This window comes from Loxodonta africana, chromosome 8 (genome assembly GCF_030014295.1).
Source record: "Loxodonta africana isolate mLoxAfr1 chromosome 8, mLoxAfr1.hap2, whole genome shotgun sequence".
Taxonomy (NCBI): Eukaryota; Metazoa; Chordata; class Mammalia; order Proboscidea; family Elephantidae; genus Loxodonta; species Loxodonta africana.
This window is the reverse complement of record NC_087349.1, coordinates 47,423,067-47,442,039: the sequence shown is the minus strand read 5'-3', so window position 1 is coordinate 47,442,039 and position 18,973 is coordinate 47,423,067. Positions and strand designations below refer to the sequence as shown.

The 18,973-nt window shown below is 42.1% G+C and overlaps 1 protein-coding gene across 2 annotated transcripts in view; it reads left to right on the top strand.

Annotated features, from left to right (window-relative positions):
- MAGI2 (membrane associated guanylate kinase, WW and PDZ domain containing 2) overlaps positions 1-9,904 on the top strand; it is a 1,483,873-nt gene extending 1,473,969 nt beyond the window's left edge. For both annotated transcript variants that reach the window (XM_064289914.1, XM_003407180.4), the window contains one exon: positions 7,943-9,904. In XM_064289914.1, the coding sequence (XP_064145984.1) occupies positions 7,943-8,574 (632 nt within the window). In that variant the 3' untranslated portion in view covers positions 8,575-9,904. The remainder of the gene's footprint in view (positions 1-7,942) is intronic.
- Positions 9,905-18,973: the final 9,069 nt, after the last annotated feature.

The window sequence follows — 18,973 nt, the reverse complement described above, 5'->3', positions numbered from 1 at the left end:
CATTACGCCACCAGGGTTTCCAAGCATATATAGTCACAACTAAAAATGTTATTAATGTTTATAAGACCTGGTTTACATCCTCTCTGGTAACAAATGTAAAACAAAAACACGTTTGAAAGCCATTAACAATCCCTCCAACTGAAAACAATACATCAGAAAGACCAAAAGAGACTAAAATAATTAATTTGTGCCAATATTTTTTAAATGCACATTTTGCTTCTTTATAATTTGTTACAAAAAGCAATCACCTCAGTGATGGCTGAACAGCTCCAAATAACCGTTATGGTTTGAACACAATCCTTAGAAGGTTTTTCTTTCAAACACCAAATAACTTCATATTACTGCCCCTTGATCTACCCTAATTATTTTTGTATCTTCCTATAATATTCTAAATTAAGAGAAAATAGATTTCAATACAACCACATCAGTATTCTCTAACCTCAGCCAACTGTAGGTTGCAACAGGGAAGGTTTTTATGAGAAGTAACACCAAATCTATGGACTTCTTTATGGAATAATTTCAGTCATTTGACCAGTAAAAGTACTTACGTCTCAAACTGACTCAGTGGTTCCAATATCTAATATGAATATTTTCAATTCAATCCAGATTCAAGGTGTAGCACTGTGAGGGATATTTTTAAAGCATATAATATTACTCCTGCCCTTAGGAAATCTAATCTCACTGTTCTCTGATTCCAGCTCACATTTCCAGCATTTTCACAAATTAACACCCTATACCACAGTGATTGTCCTTTTGTGTCCAAGATTCAAACACGAATGGCATTTCAGAGTCTCCTTTAGGAATAATGATGGCTCTGCCTCTGACAGTCACTTTAGCTGGAAGTTTCTGTCACGACCCCCATTTCTCAATCAGAAGAGCAGATAACAAAGGAGGCTAGTGAGGACATTTGGGCCAGGGCTTCCAACGGGTTCACTCAGGTACAAACCACTGCTGAGAATTTGCATTTCTAACAAGTTCCCAGGGTATACTAATGCTGCTGGTTAGGGACCAGTTCTGAGAACCACTAGTAGAGAAGTGGTTCTCAAAATTCATTAAACATAAGAATCACCTGAGGACCTTGCTAAACAGTAGATTCTGATTCCGTATACCTGGGGTGGAAATGCAAATTCTCAGGAGTTCGAACCAGAACGAACCAGTTCAAAGCCCTGGTTTGGGCTGAGCTTGGAGAGCATTACTCAATTCAGAAAGGCATTCAATGACCCTGCTCCATTACCTACCACCTGTGTAGCCATGGGGCAAGTTACTTAACCTCTCTGTGCCACAGTTTCCTCATCTGCAAAATGTGCACGTTCACATATATTAACAAGAGTTAATACATTCAAGGGCTTAGAAGAGTGCCTGGTACCTAGTAAGTAACTAATCAATGTGAACGACTACAATTAGTAGTGATACCAATAGTAGTAATACTATTGTTATCTTCCTGGACACCCTAATTTTAAAAGCATTCATTAGACCCTGGGTCCAAGCTCTGTATCAACGGGAGGAGAGCAGCACAGAACACCTATCGGGAGTTTGGGGGACCACCCAGCTGAAGCTGGAGCCTCAGGCCACAAGTGAAGTGCAGAGCCAGAAGCAGGCTCCCTTCCAAGGTGGTCTCCCTTACCCTTCAGCACAGGTTAAAAAGAACTCTTCTTTGAGTCAAGTTGCACTTTTCCTCACCTGTACAAATTTTTAGTTGGAGATAAGACCACCCTGAGAAAACTAATAACTCAGATACCAATTCACAGCAATAAGCAGTTTATTCTTTGCTGGGCAGCTATCTGGTTACTGTCACCTGCCATAAGATAAACAAGCTGTTGAAACACAGTCTCAGTAGATGAAGTTTGTTTTTGTTTTAATCTCTGGCATATGAAGTAGAAGCAGTGCATTTTCAACTAGATGGCGCATGGCTACCACCACCAACTGCTCTGACAGGGATCACAATAGAGGGTCCCGGACAGAGCTGGAGAAAAATGTAAAGCAAAATTCTAACTCTCAAAAAAAGACCAGACTTACTGGCCTGACAGAGACTGGAGAAACCCCCAGAGTATGGCCCCAAGACACTCTTTTAGCTCAGTGATGAAGTCACTCCCAAGGTTCACCCTTCAGCCAAAGATTAGACAGGCCCATAAAACAAAATGAGACTAAAGGGGCACATCAGCCCAGGGGCAAGGACTAGAAGGCAGGAGGGGACAGGAAAGCTGGTAATAGAGAACACAAGGTCAAGAAGGGAGAGTGCTGACATATCGTAGGGTGGGTAACCAATGGCCACAAAACAGTATGTGTACTAATTGTTTAATGAGAAGCTAGTTTTTGTTCTGTAAACCTTCATCTAAAGTACAATAATTTTTTTTTTAAAGTGCATTTTATTTTTCAGTATTGCTGGGTTCTACAATATAATTTAAAGAACTGTATATGTTTTAACTCAAAGATAATGGTGTCTGTGTGTATAATTTGTATAAAAATGTAATAATAATAATCAGTCTATCTTCTAGGAAAGACTCAAACTGATTAGAACACACATGGAGCCGGGGGTGGGAGTAAGAAACCTGATCCTAACTTAGGAAAGGGACCCACATTTCCCACAATGGAATATAAGATGTTTATGGTCTGTCTTACCTGTGGGTTCATCTGGACATTCGCTGGCATGTTGACTAATGACTCCCTAGGGGTGAAGCGTCTTTAAGAAAAGTCATGGCAACATTGCATCTGATAAAATTAACAAAGGAAAGAACATCTGCAAAAACTGAGAGGAAACTGAGTGCCCTTGGAGCCAGAGCTTCTCCTTGTCCCTCTCCATCCCAGGGGCCACTGATGAAAGCTGAGAACTCTTCCCAATGTACTTTATGCTGCACTCTTCCCACCAAATTTATTTTCTTTCCCACTTCAAATACACATTACCATTTCATCACCATCCTCCCTCCTAAAACTGATCAAAGTCACAGATACAAACCTGGTTTTGATAGTTTATCATGTAAGTGAAAATGTTTTGCTCTCAAGTGTTCCCTCAAATAGGCATTTGGTTTTAAGTCTTCCCTTTCTATTTGTGGAATAGATTTATTTGTTCTTCAAATAGTAATTGAGCACGTATTTTGTGTCAAGTACTATCCTGGGTATTAAGTACAAATGTGGTGAACAAGGCCAATGTGGTCATTCCCTTCATGAAGCTTACAATATAGTAGTTGAGACTGACATTTATCAAATAAGCAAACAAATATATAATTACTAATTATAAATACTAGGAGAAAAAAATGCTGTTGAGGACGGAGTATCTCCTGGGAACTGCAGTGAAATTTATAGACCTAAAGAATGCAAAAGAACCCACCAGGAGAATAGTTGCGGAGGAGCCTTTCTGGTAGAGGAGTCAGCAGTGATATCTCAAAATAGAGAATGGCCTTGATGTACTTGAGGAACTGGGTGAATAGGGAATGAAGAGAAGTGAAGCCAGGAGACTGGCAGGGGCCAGAACACATAGTCTTTTGTAGGCCGTGTTAACAATTTTGGATTTTAATTAAAGAGCAGTGGGAATCCCCTGAAAGTTTTAAGCAGGGGAATGGCATCATTTAATTTAGATCACAAAGAGATTGTTGTGGATGTTGAATGAATAATTATTGGCAGTAGGCAAGAATAAAAGCAAAGAGAATGTGCATTATTGTAACAGTCCATATGAGAAATGGTAAGTAGATAGGCCCATCCCTTGGGTAGGATAACTAGGTTAGTTGTCCTGGGCTCCAAGCTGAGGGGAGAAGGCGTGGTTCGTTCTACACTAACTTCTCTTTTCCGAACAGCACTAAAATTCATTTTTCAAATTTATCTTTAACAATGTCCCAAAGGTTTATGAAAGATGACCACAGTGCGGCCTTTTTTTAAGTGTGATTATCTTGGGCAGTCCACACTGGTTGAGTGGTGTCAGGTCCCGCATTCTTCCAGGGTCTTCCCTCTATCTTGGACTAAGGTGGTGAAAGTGAAGGTAAAGTAGACAGAGTCCAGCTATATTTGAAGACCAATAAGACTTGCAAGTGGATTGGATCTGTGGGGTAAGGGAGAGGAAGGAACCAGGAGGACTCCCAGTGATGGCTGTGCCATTCACCAAGATGGAAATAAGTGGGAGAGTACAGAATAGGCTTGGGTGAAGAGGTTTCCATTTTGGACTTGTTAAATTGAAGGTACCAATGAATTACCAAGCTGAGATGTCAAGTAGGCAGGTGGATATACCAGCACAGAGTTCAGCAGTGTTCACCAGGCTGAATAATTCATTTGGGAGTATTATTGTTATATAAAAGCTACATGATAGATGAGAACACCTAGGAGAAACTATGGAGAAAGAAGATCAAGCCCTGTGGAATGCCACATATAGAAGTCAGGTCAAAGAAGAGAAATCTGCAAGGTAACCTGAGAAGGAACTGCTAGATAGGATAAAACGCAGGAAATGGGGTGTTATGGAAGCCAAGAATCCATTTTGTTTCCAGGAGGGAATAGTTGGCTGTGTGAAATGTGGTAAGATAAAGTATTACCATATTACCATGAATACATAGAGATGTCCTCTGAATTTGACAGCATCAAAGACATTGGTGACATTGACAAGAGCATCTTCACTGGGGTGGTTTGGGGAAAGGGCAGGTGGGAGAAGCCAGTTTGGACTGAGAGGTCTTTCTGGTTTCAGCCAATGAGCCTGGGGGAATCACTGGACAAAGGGGCTACAAAAATACCAGCAGGCCCACCTGGTTGATTTAATCTTTCTGGGATTTGTCTCTGCTATTTCTAATTCTACTTAGAACCTCTCAGACAGGAAGGGTGCTGTGGAGCACGTCTTCCTCAGCAACAACCTCACAAACGAACATGATCACGCACTTTAGCCAGTGCCGAGGTTCAAAAATAAAAATTAAATTAAAAAACAAGGTCTGAAGGAACCAGAATTAAATTTGGTTAATTTTTCTGATTATTGCAAGTAAAGATTTCATAAAAATTTGAGTTTGAAATGCTATAGAAGGGCTCTTCCTATTCACAACAATTGGTGAATTCCTGTCACCTTGATGGGGCAGGTAATAGGACAGGGTGGGGAAGAGGGCTACCTGGTAAAGAGGCACTTGGTGCTTTAGGGGCTTTTCAAGTTCCTGCCTCACTCAGACACCACATGTCTGGTATTACACTGGACAATTCCCTGCCAGAAAAGTGGAAAATATTAAACCACACATATAAATATCCATCTTTTAAACATTTTACTTTATGATCTAGTTAATTTTAATTTCTGATTAATATTCTTATCAGCAGTGGCTTGGAACATTTTAGCTTTTAGTTTCTACTGTTAAGTATTTAATAATCTATAAACAAGCTCTTGAGAAATCTTTTTATAGTAAGAATCCTTTTGTACTTATGAATAATTTCACCTTCCAGTTTATCATTGTAAGTAGATGTTCACAAGCAAATGCTAAGTATTCTGTTCAAGGGTGAAATCCACTCCCTGTTGATCAACAGTGGCCACAAAGCGCTTCCATTTCACATGCTTTGGTCCTCTCTGCAAGACGACATCTTAGGACAATTTTCTCAGCAAGCAAAAAGAGCAAAGCAACCCAAAATTTCATTCCTGGCCAGCCCATTTTATAATCTTGGTCAAGTTACTTAACCTCTCTCTGCTTCAATTCCTCCTTCAGGAAATGGTGTGAATAATATCAACCTTCTCCTTGTATCTCAGAAGTAATTTGAGGCCAGCTAATTGACTCTACCATATGTGATGTAATGGTGGGGAAAAGAGCTATTAAAATGTGAGATATCATTACCATGGTCCAAGTCAGAGATTACCGTTGCACAAACTACCCTCTAGTTATAAGGTAGGCCTTTTGAAGACCACTTCTAACTATTTCCGACAGTATCTTCCTGTATTAGCGGAGCTGTCACAGTCTATCACTTATTAGTTTGATTTTAATGCTTTAACCCAGCCAACATATTCCAGTAGAACATATTCCAATTGTCATGGAAGACATTTTTATTTGAAGATTTCAGAATATTCCTTAGGAAACCAAGGATACCCGAGGTATAGCAAAACCACAGTTGGGAATCACAGCATGTGTGAATGAATGACTTATTATTGTACTTATTCAAAACCTTACCTGCAAGTGTGCTAGTTAATATGGCTTCCAGGGGAACCCAGCCCATAAGCAGGCAGTCACTGGAGCACCTGAGAAAAATCTGACTCAGCAGGTTGCAAATAATCATCATAACTCTCCCACTGTAGGGAGCTTTTCCCTTAGAAGGTGATTTCCCTTATCTCACCTCTGTGAGGTAGATGCTTTACCCTTGTCTTATAAAGGGGGAAATTAAGGTTCAGAGAAATCAAGTGGTTGGTCCAAGATCACACGGCTGGTATATGCTAGTGGCAGAATTCCAGTCCAGGACTCTGGATACCTTTTCTAGGATTTTCTCACTCACTCTGTAAAAATAGCGGACATCAGTCTACAGGAAGAAGAAAGAGGCATTGTGCCTTAAATACTCCATTCAAATTTCATATCAAATCCTTTTTTATAACACTGATTTGATATGCTAAAGGTGGCCAGCATCATTGGAACTGTCAACCCACTGCCCTCTTCTGCCTTTTATCTCTTTATAAATCATTATCAAAGGTACATTATAAGAATTCTCAACTTTAAAACAAAGGAAGCCTTTGGATTCATGGATTGAGTATACACAAGGACCTCTGAGGGTCTCTGACACACAACATTACAAAGACAAGAATTTGAATCACTGCACTGAGGCTGGTGTATGAGACCAAATCTCTTAGCTAGTGAGGGAGCCTCGCCTGCCACCCAGCATTCAGATATCAATGTGGCTTCATGTTCCTCGCTCATGACCATATACCAATTCTATGGAGCAAAACTGCACCCTAGAATGGTATTCCAAAACCTGGGGATTCCCAAAGGTCTTGGGACGTATTCCTCACAAATATCAAGGGTCCACTGTATTGGATTTCCCTGTTTTAATTTTGCCTTAGCAGCCAGAAAGTCAAGAATAATTTCAGTGCTCAGTAGTAGTAACTAGCTCATCTCAGATTCCTAACACATCTCTCCTCCTTCTATTTGGCTCCTGATCAGTGGTTGCTTTAAAAAAACCTTTTTTTTTTTTTTTCATTTCTCATTTTTATCATTGTTTTATATGTGTTTTGATATTATAAATTGCCTCAAATCCTTTTGGAAGTAGAAAGCTTAAATCCTAAATAAATGTGGAAACTGGGCTTCCTAGAAAGAATCATTTATCTTAGTCCCAGGGCCTTGCACAATGTTAGAACTACTAAAAAGAATCAAGGACAATGATTTGTAAAAGACAACAGTGATCATTTTACATAGGTTTATCCATATTCAGAGATTATCTGGCGGTAGCTAAGAATTATGCTTTGAGTGACACCTAATGGTTGAGAAAGTCACTCCCCCGACTTTGAGAAGATCCAAACCAGTGTTTCTCAAAAGCTTGGTTCTCTTTTTCAAAATCAGTTGGCTGCCTATTTAAAATGCAGAAAAATTCCTGGCCCCCATCCCATCGGAATCTCAGGGCCTAATCCCCTGGGAATCTGGATTTTTCACAACCACCCAGATGATTCCGCTGAATACTCAAGTTTGAGAATCACTGATCTAAGTGCTGACAAGTCCGATGTTCATAACAAATCAGACCTGATGACAAAGCCACGGAGTTAGAAGGGGTCAAAGCAGCGAGATTAGGCTAGGGTTTTGCAATGACCTGGGTGGGGGGAGAAAGGGAAGGGGGGTGCGCACAATCCCCGGGGATGCCGCTGGCTGCCCTCTTGGCAGTGAGGGTGGAGGTGGCAGTGCCTTGGGACCCTCAAAAGCAGTCGCCCCCTGGCTGCCTGCCCTGGTACTTGGCGTAGAGAGAAGTCGCGGGAGTGTGGAAACCTTGCGCGGCGCCACGCCTAACGCCTGTGCTTCGTGTTCCACAGACGAACCCACCTCCTGGAGTTCTCCCGCTGCAGCCTCCCCAGATCTGCCGGAAGTAGGCGTCTCCCTCGAAGACGTCCTCTCGCCATTCTCTCCATCACATCCAGCCCTACCCTCCGACCCTTCCCACCAGATAAGCCCAGACCCATCTTGGGATATCAAAAGGGAACACGACGTTAGGAAACCAAAGGAGCTTTCAGCCGGCGGCCAGAAGAAGCAGCGCCTCGGGGAGCAGAGCGAGCGCTCGGCCAGTCCGCAGAGGGCCGCGCGGCCGAGGCTCGAGGAGGCGCCTGGCGGCCAGGGGCGGCCCGAGGCCGGCAGGCCCGCCTCGGAGGACGCGGCGGACGCGGCGCGGCCCGGCGGGAAGGAAGGCGTCCGCGCAGCGGCCGGCCCCGAGCTCGGCCGGCGCGACGGCCCGGGTGCTGCGTTCGCGTTCGCGGGCCCAGGCGGCGGCGGTGGCGCGCGGGAGGTCGAGGGAAGGGCGGGCGCGCGCGCGGGCCCTCGGCAGGGCGCGCGGCCTCCAGGGGGCGCCCCGGCGCGCAAGGCCACCGTCGCGCCGGGGCCGTGGAAGGTGCCCGGCTCCGACAAGCTGCCGGGAGTCCTCAAACCCGGCACCTCCACCGCCAGCAGATGAGCCGCGCGGCCTGCGCTTACCCGCCTCGACGCAGGCCTCTCTGCTTAGATTCCGTCTCATGGCGTTTTAATTTATTTTCATTGTCACACGCATAGATCCACGAGGCACCAAGGCCTAGAAGCATCGATGTGAAGTCCCACGTGTCCATGGGTGGCACAGCGTCAACACGCAGACCTAAACTGATCCTAAAGCCCCCGGTTCCATTTTGGGGGCTTTGGCAGCTACGGAAGAACCAAAATACGTGAAGAACATCATAGGGAAACAGTGCAGTGTAGCTTTAGAAAAAAAGAAAAAAAAAATCCCCCCACTGCATGAAGGATTTGGATATCATCCAAACTTTATATCAAGAAACTGAACAAGTTAAGAGCAATCACAAACTGGAATATCGCCTTAAAAATCAAACTGCACGGAGCAAGCTGAAACTGAGACAAGATTATATCTTTTAATTGATCTAAAGCATTGTAAATAAATTGTTCTTGACCTATCTAGACAGGGGTTAAAGGGTTTCTTTGAAACATTTAGAACTGTTCGCCCATGACATGTTTCCATGGCTCACCCTTGGCATCCATCACTGGTATTAGTTCCGTTCCTGCATACTGCAGGAGGAGTTAGAAAGCTAGTGAATTCATTGGTGTGATGCCAATTTTACTGCCATTTCTGTGATCAAATCATATTTCTGTACATTTTCAGTGATAGAAAAAAAAGGTTTTAAAAATTGTATCCTAGGGAACGGTTTGTCGTAAGTCAGAATTTTGCTATTTAGCTCATAGATCTTAATTGGTTTTCGTCTAAAGTATGAATTTTACAATTGAAAGACCACAATTATTAAATCAAGATTGGCAACGCTGCAGTTCCTTTACGGAAAGGCTTTCCTGTTGTCCCAGAGGAAACCCTGGTGATGTAGTGGTTAAGTGCTATGGCTGCTAACCAAAGGGTCTGCCAGGCGCTCCTTGGAAACGCTATGGGGGCAGTTCTACTCTGTCCTATAGGGTCGCTATGAGTCGGAATCGACTCGACGGCACTGGGTTTGGCTTTTTTGGTTTTTATTGTCCCAGACTAAAAGAGGTAAATAGCTTTGTCAGCAACTTTATATTTCACTTGCTGTCTTTTTTTTAAACCCTCTTTCCATTCTTCGTATTCGTTTTGACAGAGCAGCGGCAAAAGATATCTCCTATATTTTCTTAAATTATGACTCCCTAATATTGAAATTATTATAACCAGTTTATTTTCATTAAAGAACATCAGTCTTTTTAGCATTCCTTTCTGCTTATCTTTCTTTCCTTATTCTTTCTCCTTCTGTTCCCATTTAGTTTGCTTTTTTTGTCTTGTACTCTTTGCCTTTTTTTTTTTTTTTTTTTTAATTAGCAACCTCTAGATATTTCTTTTTATCTTCATGGATCAAGTGGTTGATCCCCAAGTAAAATTCTAAAGCCCAAATTTTTTTCTTATTTTAGTATTTCTTTTTAAAATGTTAAATAAAAAAAAAAAAACCTCAATTAATTAGCTACACCTGTTAAAAGGCAAGATGTTTCCGAAGGCAATTTCCCTTTAATTTGCCCTGAATGAATGAGGCTTCATTTCAGTATTTCAATGACATCCTCACGTATCCTGCCCCTTACAGGTATTTGAATGCAAATAAGCCTCACCTCCCGCACTTGCAGTCAGATAAATAAAACTAGGATATCAGGTCTGTCGAGCAAGATCACACATAATAGCCTCCCTTTCCCTCTCTCTATAATTGCAGTATCCTGAGCTAACCCTGAGCTAGTGCCGTTTGAATTCCATCAAAAACATGGGAGTCGTTTAGTCATTTGACAAGATGAGAATATGGTTGAAAGCCTCAAGTGAAGGGTCTTGCAGCTCGCAAAACCAATTTCCAAAAATGAAACCCATTCATCATAAACAAAAGCACAAACACGTAGCAGTTTACAGTACTTTTGATTTAATCTCAATTAGTCTTTCTCCCCTGGACTAGAAATCCAGTATAGTTTGCCATTAATTTATTGAATCTGGTTTGGACAATGCTTCTGTAGTGTAGCTGCACGACCCGGTACTGTATCCTCTGACCTTTATTTTCCATGTGTTACAAAAGGAAAAAAAAAATTGAGATTACGCTTGCATAAACTCTAATTTGCACAGTTCACAGCTACTACTTGTGCAGCAATTGCTTTATGCGGTTGTAATCCATAACCTGTGAAGATAGCACACCATCTAAATCCCATTCCAAATAATATCTCTGTGTAGTGTTAGCTGTGAATTTACCCTGTACAGCTGTATCTCTATAAATATAATTCCATGTATTAATAGTCACAGAAAAGACTGTAAGTGAGCAACTATTTTTATGAAACGCACCACTATGGATAAATTAACTTTTACAGAAATCTTGTTTACTGTATGATATTCTAAAACACTGTCAAATAAAATATATATCCAAAAATCTTTTCTTTTTCCAACTATATACGCTGTGTGTTAATTTGAAGTAGATCATTAAAAAAAGATCATTACTGGGGATTAATTTAACTTTTAAAAACAGCAGTTATCACAGATTGTAAAAATATAAGTCTAACCCCAAACAGGGCTTCTTTGAAACTTGAATCTAAATGCAGTGGCATTACACATGAAAAATTGTTGACTTTTCCATCCAAAGTAAATTGAGTTTCCTCGTAGACAGTCTAGTTAGTACTTGACTGTCAGCTTACTACATCATTTATGAATGAGCAGCATGTACCTGTGTCTTGCTACATGGATTGATACTGCCTTTTATTTCAAGAAGGACTTACGGTATCAATCAATAGTGAGTTGCATCACCTATTTTCCTTTTAATGCTGAATTTTTCTTTTTTTCATGCAGAATTCCAAGGAGTTTGTATAAAAGCCAGCCTTGAATAAGCAGCAGCAGTGTATAGGTCCAAAATGAATGGGGTTGAACATACCTTTTGGGATGTGGTAACCAGCACTCGGGAGAGTTCTCCATGGTGATAGGGTGATGACAACCCCGTTAGGAAAACCCAGGAGTTGATAATCCAGTCAGTTCTCAACCCTCATCCTGTCATAGGTCTTCCAATGATGTCAATAAGCCAGTCTTCAAACAGTTCATTCTAATTCACGGCAATCCCATGCGTGTCAGAATAGACCTGTGTTCCATGTGGTTTCCGGTGGTTGATTTTTCAAAATAGATCACCAGGCCTTTCTTCTGAGCTGCCTCTGGATGGACTCAAACCACCAACTTTTCAGTTGACAGCCAAATACCAAAATTCCTAAGCTGCCCATCTTTTACTCCAATGAAATTTTTTAAAAAACTTAAATATAGCATCTATCACTTTTAGAAAAGAGAATAAGGTGACATGAAGTACAAAATCAAACACAAACATTAAGATATTTGTAAACAAATATGTGTAGTTCTTTTATGAAAAATCTGAGAATGGCCCAGTGCAAGCTGAATAAGCAAAAGACCTACAAAACAATGTAGTTGACAACATGGGGTGTAAATATCAATAATATACAACTAATTACCATTTCAAATGAGAAAATTAAGTTGTTCTGACACTAAAAAGAGAAAAAATCAGAGACCAAAGGGATTAGTCTAGAGGCAGGGGCAGGACTGGGGTGAGGCAAGGAAGGCACCTGGCCTGGACATGGACAAGGGCCTTATTATGAATTCATACGCCTCCAATGTCAGGAAAAAATGAAACTGTGAAGGGGGCCAGGTGGGGACTGGGGCTGAGGGACAAGCATGGCCCTCCTCTAAAACTGCCACTTTGTCAAATCTAGTGTGGACAGAAATTCCAGCTTCTCACAAAAGGGGCAGGAGGAAGATCTTTATTTGAAATTTTTTGGGTTTTTTTGATGGAGCCCTGGTGGCACACAGTGGCTAAATGTTCAGCTGCTAACCAAAAAGTCAGTAGTTCAAATCCACCAGCCGCTCCTTGGAAACCCTATGGGACAGTTCTACTCTGTCCTATAGGGTCACTGGTCAGAATCGACTCGACACCAACTTTTTTTTTTTTTTTTAAACTTTGATAAGTAATTCTTTTTTTAAGAAACACTAAAGGGAGGGGGCGAAGGGAACCTACCACATCAAGCCATCTGCCGGCCAGATCTGGCCCACAGCCCACCAATTTGCGCCTCTGTCCTGGAACAACAGCCGGGCTTTCGGCAGAGAACCCTTTGCTTTCAGCAGGGTGTGATTCACCTTCTAAGCAGTGGATGGCAGAGACCCCGGAGATCCTAATACATATCACTGTTGAGATACATACATGCTTGGAATGGCTTCAGATGTTTATTTTATGCGTGAGGCACACAGCCAGAAACCTGATCCTTGACTGTTTCCACAGTAGAGATGTATTTGCTCGTAAACTAAAGAAACTGAAGCTGGCACACGCCCTGAAGCTAACTTGAAATTTTATATTCTCTTTCTTAGTGAGTTTCCCCAAAATTGTGTAGGCTTAGGGCTCTCCAAAGCTCTATCTGCCCCTGTACTCTTGATAAGGTTTTTCAGATCAAACTCACAGCATAATCAAGTGACTCAATTGCTGAAGGAATTTGTATTTAACAGAGGTTTTTTTTTTTCAGTCAACCACACTGCCAGACAAGATGCTTGTAAAATCACATTAAGTGCTTTCCAAGTCTTAAAATAGGGTTCTATGTCTAATGATAAGTTCTGCACCATGTCTAGTTGGTTTAGAGATTATGCTTATCAGTGGTAATAATAGCTATGGTTGTAAACATTTGTGTATAAACAGTGGAGCAACACTCTAGAATTAAACCAAACCCTTGCTGGGCATCTGGTACCATATCAGCCAGGCAACTTAGTGACCAGGGATTTCATAAAAGCTTCTTTCCCACCACCTTGGGGGAGGGTAACTGGCAACCACATACGAGAACCTTATCTTTGTTCGAGGGCTCCAGGAGTTTGCTGGGGTCTTTTCTTCTGATGAAACTGCCTCTTGGAGAGGGATTTCACCTGGAGGAGCCTGGAAATCTGCGAAGCTCTGCTCATAGTTTCTAAAACAAAATGGCCTTTGACCCTCTTTTTTAGATAGAAGGTAAATTTATCTCCTATGTTCTAAAACCCTAACAAGGTGTATCTGTGTCAAAGGACATAAAACTCCCTCTGTGATTTTGTCCGAGATCAGTTGGCTTCACACTGAGGAACATGCATCTCTGGGGGTACACACAGGGGGTACGCAGGCAGGGACAGCTTAAAGGGGATCCATTTCCAGGAACTCAACTTCCATTTTTATGCATTTTAAGACTGTGGTCTGCCAGTTCTGTGCTTCTACCTGCCCTTTACATTAAAAAAAAAAAAAAAGACAGATCTACCACCTACCTGGAGCCCTGGTGATGTAATGATTAAGAGCTCAACGGCTAACCAAAAGGTTGGAAGTTCGAATCCACCAGCCAGCTCCTTGGAAACCTTATGGGGTAGTTCTACTCTGTCCTATAAGGTCACAATGAGTTGGAATCAACTTGACAGCAACCGGTTTTTTTTTTTTTTTTATCACCTATCTGGACGATGGCGCAGTGACTAAGAAGTAGGCTGCTAACTAAAAGGTCAGCAGTTCAAATCCACCAGCTGCTCCTTGCAAACCCTATGGGGAAGTTCTACTCTGCTCTGTAAGGTCACTATGAGTCAGAATACACTTGATGGCAATGAGTTTGTTTTTTGTTTTTTGGTGTATCACCTACCCTGAATTTTACCCTGGTATGTTGGGAGTCCCTGGGTGGTACAAACGATGCTCGGCTACTGACCAAAATGTTGATGGTTCAAAATCATCCAGAGGGGCCTTGGAAGAAAGGTCCGGTGATCTGCTTCTGAAACGTCACAGCCATGAAACGCTATGGAGCAAAGTTCCTTTCTTAGTCATCTAGTGCTGCCATAACAGAAATACCACAAGTGGATGGCTTTAAGAAAGAGAAATTTATTTCTCACAGTCTACTAGGTTACAAGTCCAAATTCAGGGCGTCACCTCCAGGGGAAGGCTTTCTTTCTCTGTCGGCCTTCTCATCAATATTCCCCCGGACAAGGAGCTTCTTCACACAGGGACCCCAGGTCTAAAGGATGTGCTCTGCTTCTGGTCCTTCTTTCTTGGTGGTATAAGGTCCCCAACTCTCTGCTTGCTTCCCTTTCCTTTTATCTCTTGAGAGAGAAAGGGTGGCGCAGGCCACATCCCAGGGAAACTACCTTTACCTTGGATCAGGGAGGTGACCTGAGTGAGGGTGGTGTTACAATCTCACCTTAATCCTCTTGACATAAAATTACAATCACAAAATGGAGGACAACCAGACAATACTGGGAATCATGGCCTAACCAAGTTGATATACACATTTTCGGGGGGATATAATTCAATCCATGACAGTTCTACTCTGAAACACATTTTTTAGGGGTTTTTTTTTTTTCATGTTGGGAGTCCCTGAGTGGTGCAAAGGGTTAACACTTGGCTGCTAACCAAAAGGTTGATGGCTGGACTCCACCCAGAGGTGCTTCGGAAGGAAAAAAAGGCCTGGCAATCTATTGCTGAAAAATCAGCCAAGGAAACATTATGGAGCACAGTTCTACTCTGACGCACATGGGGTTGGGACTCTAGGCCAGCTGATTACATTACCTAAAAAAAATCCTCTCAGGCCTTAAACAAAGAGACAGTTGCGGAATGCAGCCCACCCTGAGCAGATCAGAGAGCACCAGAAAGAAATATTTTTTTTTTTCCTTTATCCAGGAGCCTCTCCTTCATCCAGGAGCCCTGACGGAGAGAATCCACATGTATTCAAATTCTAACATCAAGTTAGACCTTTTCTGATTGAAAGTGTGATTTGACTAATTGGCTTGACCACGATTAGCCAATTAGGTTATATGGCAAGTATTTTCTTTCCATAACTTAAAAGCATTCAATCTACAGCTGCAAGATTTAATGGAAATATACTTAAAAACATGTACACAATAGAAAATACATCCTTTGCAATACTTAAATTTATGATGGAAAAAAATTCAGATGTCAACTTAAAAAATGAAATTGGGTCAAGAGTTTTATAAATTAATTTGTAAGGCTATGTGAGCTAAAAAAAAAAAAGCATTATTTAGTTTAATAGAATTTTTAAAATAGCTATTGAGTACTATATATTAAACATTACAAATGAATAGAACACAGTGCCTGTTCTGAAGACACCTACAATCTAGTTAGGAGACCAAGGCAATTAATACAAGACTCAATGTGGTAAGTGCCACAGTAGGGATATAGGATTCTGCAGGGTAGAGAAATGGTTGGAGGCAGTTAGAAGTTGTCCTGATTAAGTGGCATTTCCATTCAGTTTTGAAAGACAGATAGGATTTCAAGAGGCAAATGTAAGGGAGAGAAAGACAACACTGTGAGCAAAGTCAGAGTTAGGAAATTTGGAGCTATGTTAGGGGAATATGAACTATTTATTTTGACAAAGAGTGTATGAGAGAGAGACAAAAGGGAAATTAAAGGAACAGATGTGTTAAAGCAGATTTTAAAAATGCCATTAGAGAGCACTGGAGAGTCATTGAAGGTTTCTGAGCAGAGAAAACACAAAATTAGCACTTGACTCTGGAAGATCGTGCTCTCAGTCTTGTCCAGAATGGAGTGGAGGTGGGGAAAGCCCTGTCAGATAGTTACATCAGTGCAGGCAGGAGATCAGGGACCTGAGCATCCTAAGCGGAAGGGAGCAATGGAGAACAAGCAGACCTCAGACTTGATGAATGCAGGGTGAAAGGGACAATCACAGGTTTCAACCCTGAGTGAAAAGGAGTAAATGGGAGGAAGACCAGATCTACAAGGGGCATCACTAAATGTTTTTTTACATGTTAAGTATGAGATGTTCTCAGGTCACCCAGGAATATTGGGGGGTGTGGTCTGGGCATCAGGATTTTTTTTTTAAAGCTCTTCAAGGAGCCTGTTATGAATTGAATGGTATTCCCTGCCCCCCGCCAAAAAAGATATTTTGAAGTCCTAACCCCTCCATGGAGCCTTGATGGCACAGAGGCACAGAAGTTTGGCAGTTTAAGTCTACCAGCTGGTCCTTAGAAACCCCATGGGTAGCTCTACTCTGCCCTGTAGGGTTGTTATGCATCAGGATGGACTCAATGGTAACAGGTTTTGGAACTCCTGCATTGGTGAATGTGACTTTGTTTGGGGAAATAGGGTTTATCTTTGCAGGTGCTACCAGTTAAGTTAATGAAGTAATACTAGAGTAGGGTAGGTCCTTATTCTAATCCTTTATGAGTGGCATTTTATAAAAGAGAAGGCTAGACACAGGGGAAGACAGCACATGAGGGTCTGTCTACAAGCAAGCCAGGAAATACCCAGGGCTACAGAACCTGAAGAAGACAAGACAATATCTTTCCCTAGAGCCAACAGAGAGAGAAAACAGAGCCCTGCCTACACCATGCATTCAGACTACTAGCCCCCAGAACTGTGAGAAAATAAATTTCTGTTTTTTAAAACCACAAACTTTGTGGTATTTTGTTACTGTTGTCCTAGGAAACTAAGACAGAGCCTCAAGGGTGGAGCAGCCAAGACTGAGAACCACTATCTAGAGGTAAAAGTTGATGTGGGCTTCAAGGCAGAGAGGGAGCAAAAAGAAGAGGGACAAGACCTGTACTGGGGAAGTGGATTCAGAAAGATAGGCCAAGGAAAGAGTCGTTAGAGTTTGGACACTGCAGGGCCATGAAATTGAAGCGAGGAAAGGATTTCAACAAATATGGAGTTGTCAATGTATACAAAACTATCACTTAGGATGAGGACTAAGAATGGATCATTTATTTTGATTATTGAAGGTTGAAGAAATCTTTTATTAGAATGGTTAAGTATAGGTTACCCAATGTATGAGGAGTGAGGAAACAGGCTATGTGGAGCAAGAGGATGGACAGCTCACAGGAGGGGCAGAAGAGAGGGTGGTCAGTGGTTGGTTGGCTGGCTGGCTCATGGGTTGGTTGGTTCGTTAGTTGGTTCTTATTCTGAAAATGACTGCCTGCTTTCAGGCCAAAGGGAAGGACTGGTAGAAAGGAGAGAAACTGACAGTGGGGGGCAGGGTGATAGAGTGTAAGAAGTCATGGAGGAAATTGAGGTAGGGAAAGAATACAGAACACACATGAGGGGGTGGAGACAGACTTGGGAGGAGGACACTTTTTCCAAGATGGCAAAAGACATTTACCTAGAAGATAAAGATTTGGAGAAACATTGAGATTAAGAGGCAAGTTATGCAAGTCCATATCAAATGCCTTTCGTCTTTTCAGTTAACAGAAAATTTGCTTGAATTTATAGAATGCAGAGGTAACACTAGGCATATGAAAAGAATGAAAAAGATTCCCTGGGAGATTCCACAAGGCATGAACAAGAGAAATATAGAAGAATGGCTGAAGGTCTTTCTGCAATCACTCAGTGGCAGATCCAGAATTCAAATCCAGGTCTGTCTTAATACAAAGTATGGTATTTAGTAAGTACTCAATAAATAATTGTTGAATAAGTGAATACTCCTTCCAGTACACTGTCCTGAGGGCAGATGACAAATTTGAGCTTCTCTTTTTACCTGCAAATGTTTCTGACACAGAGCAAGCTCTTTCTGGGACTGACTGGGGTATCTACTCACCTGACCCAGGGCACCTATGTACAGACTGATCCAGTAACACTGAGACAGCTGGCCTCATTCCAGGGCCAAGAGCCAACAACATGACAGTGAGCCTTACCTAGGACTAGAATGGCAGAATTATTACTCTGGGTATATATAGCAATTGATCATATTCAAAAGGATAGCATAAATATTTCCATTACATCCTCACAACTATGTAAGATGGGAATGGAAAGAATTACCCGTCCAGAGATGAAGAAGCAGTATGTCTTTAAGAGTTGGTTGCCCAAGATCGCACAGCTACTAAGCAGCCCAGACAGCACTCAGCTTCTGAATCCCAGTCTGGGGACCTTTCCACTACACAAGATTGAGTGGTGTGGTCAGATAGGGTACAGCGGGAGGCCCGATCTGCTTGCCTGCTTTCATCACTTTAATCCCCTAAAACAGTTTCAGGAACATTGTTAAGTGCACCATAAACACTTGCTGAATGAGAGACTAGGCAGGTGAATAGATGTATAGATGAGTAAAGGGATAGGTAGAAGGACGAAGGGAGTGAGGGATAAGGAGGGAGGGAGGGAGGGAGGGAGGGAGGGAGGGAGGGAGGGAGGGAGGGATGGATGGATGGGTGGAGTGAATCAGATCTTCTCTTTTAGAGAATCTGAATACAAACCTGAGAGAGAGAGAGTAGCAACTCAAATGTCACCCTCTAAGAGGGGCCTTCCCTGGCCACCCTCTCTAAAATTGTAACCTCCCTGTGGCATATTGTGGTGCAGTGGATTACTAAATATGGCCCTCCTAGCCATGGTCTTTGTGAC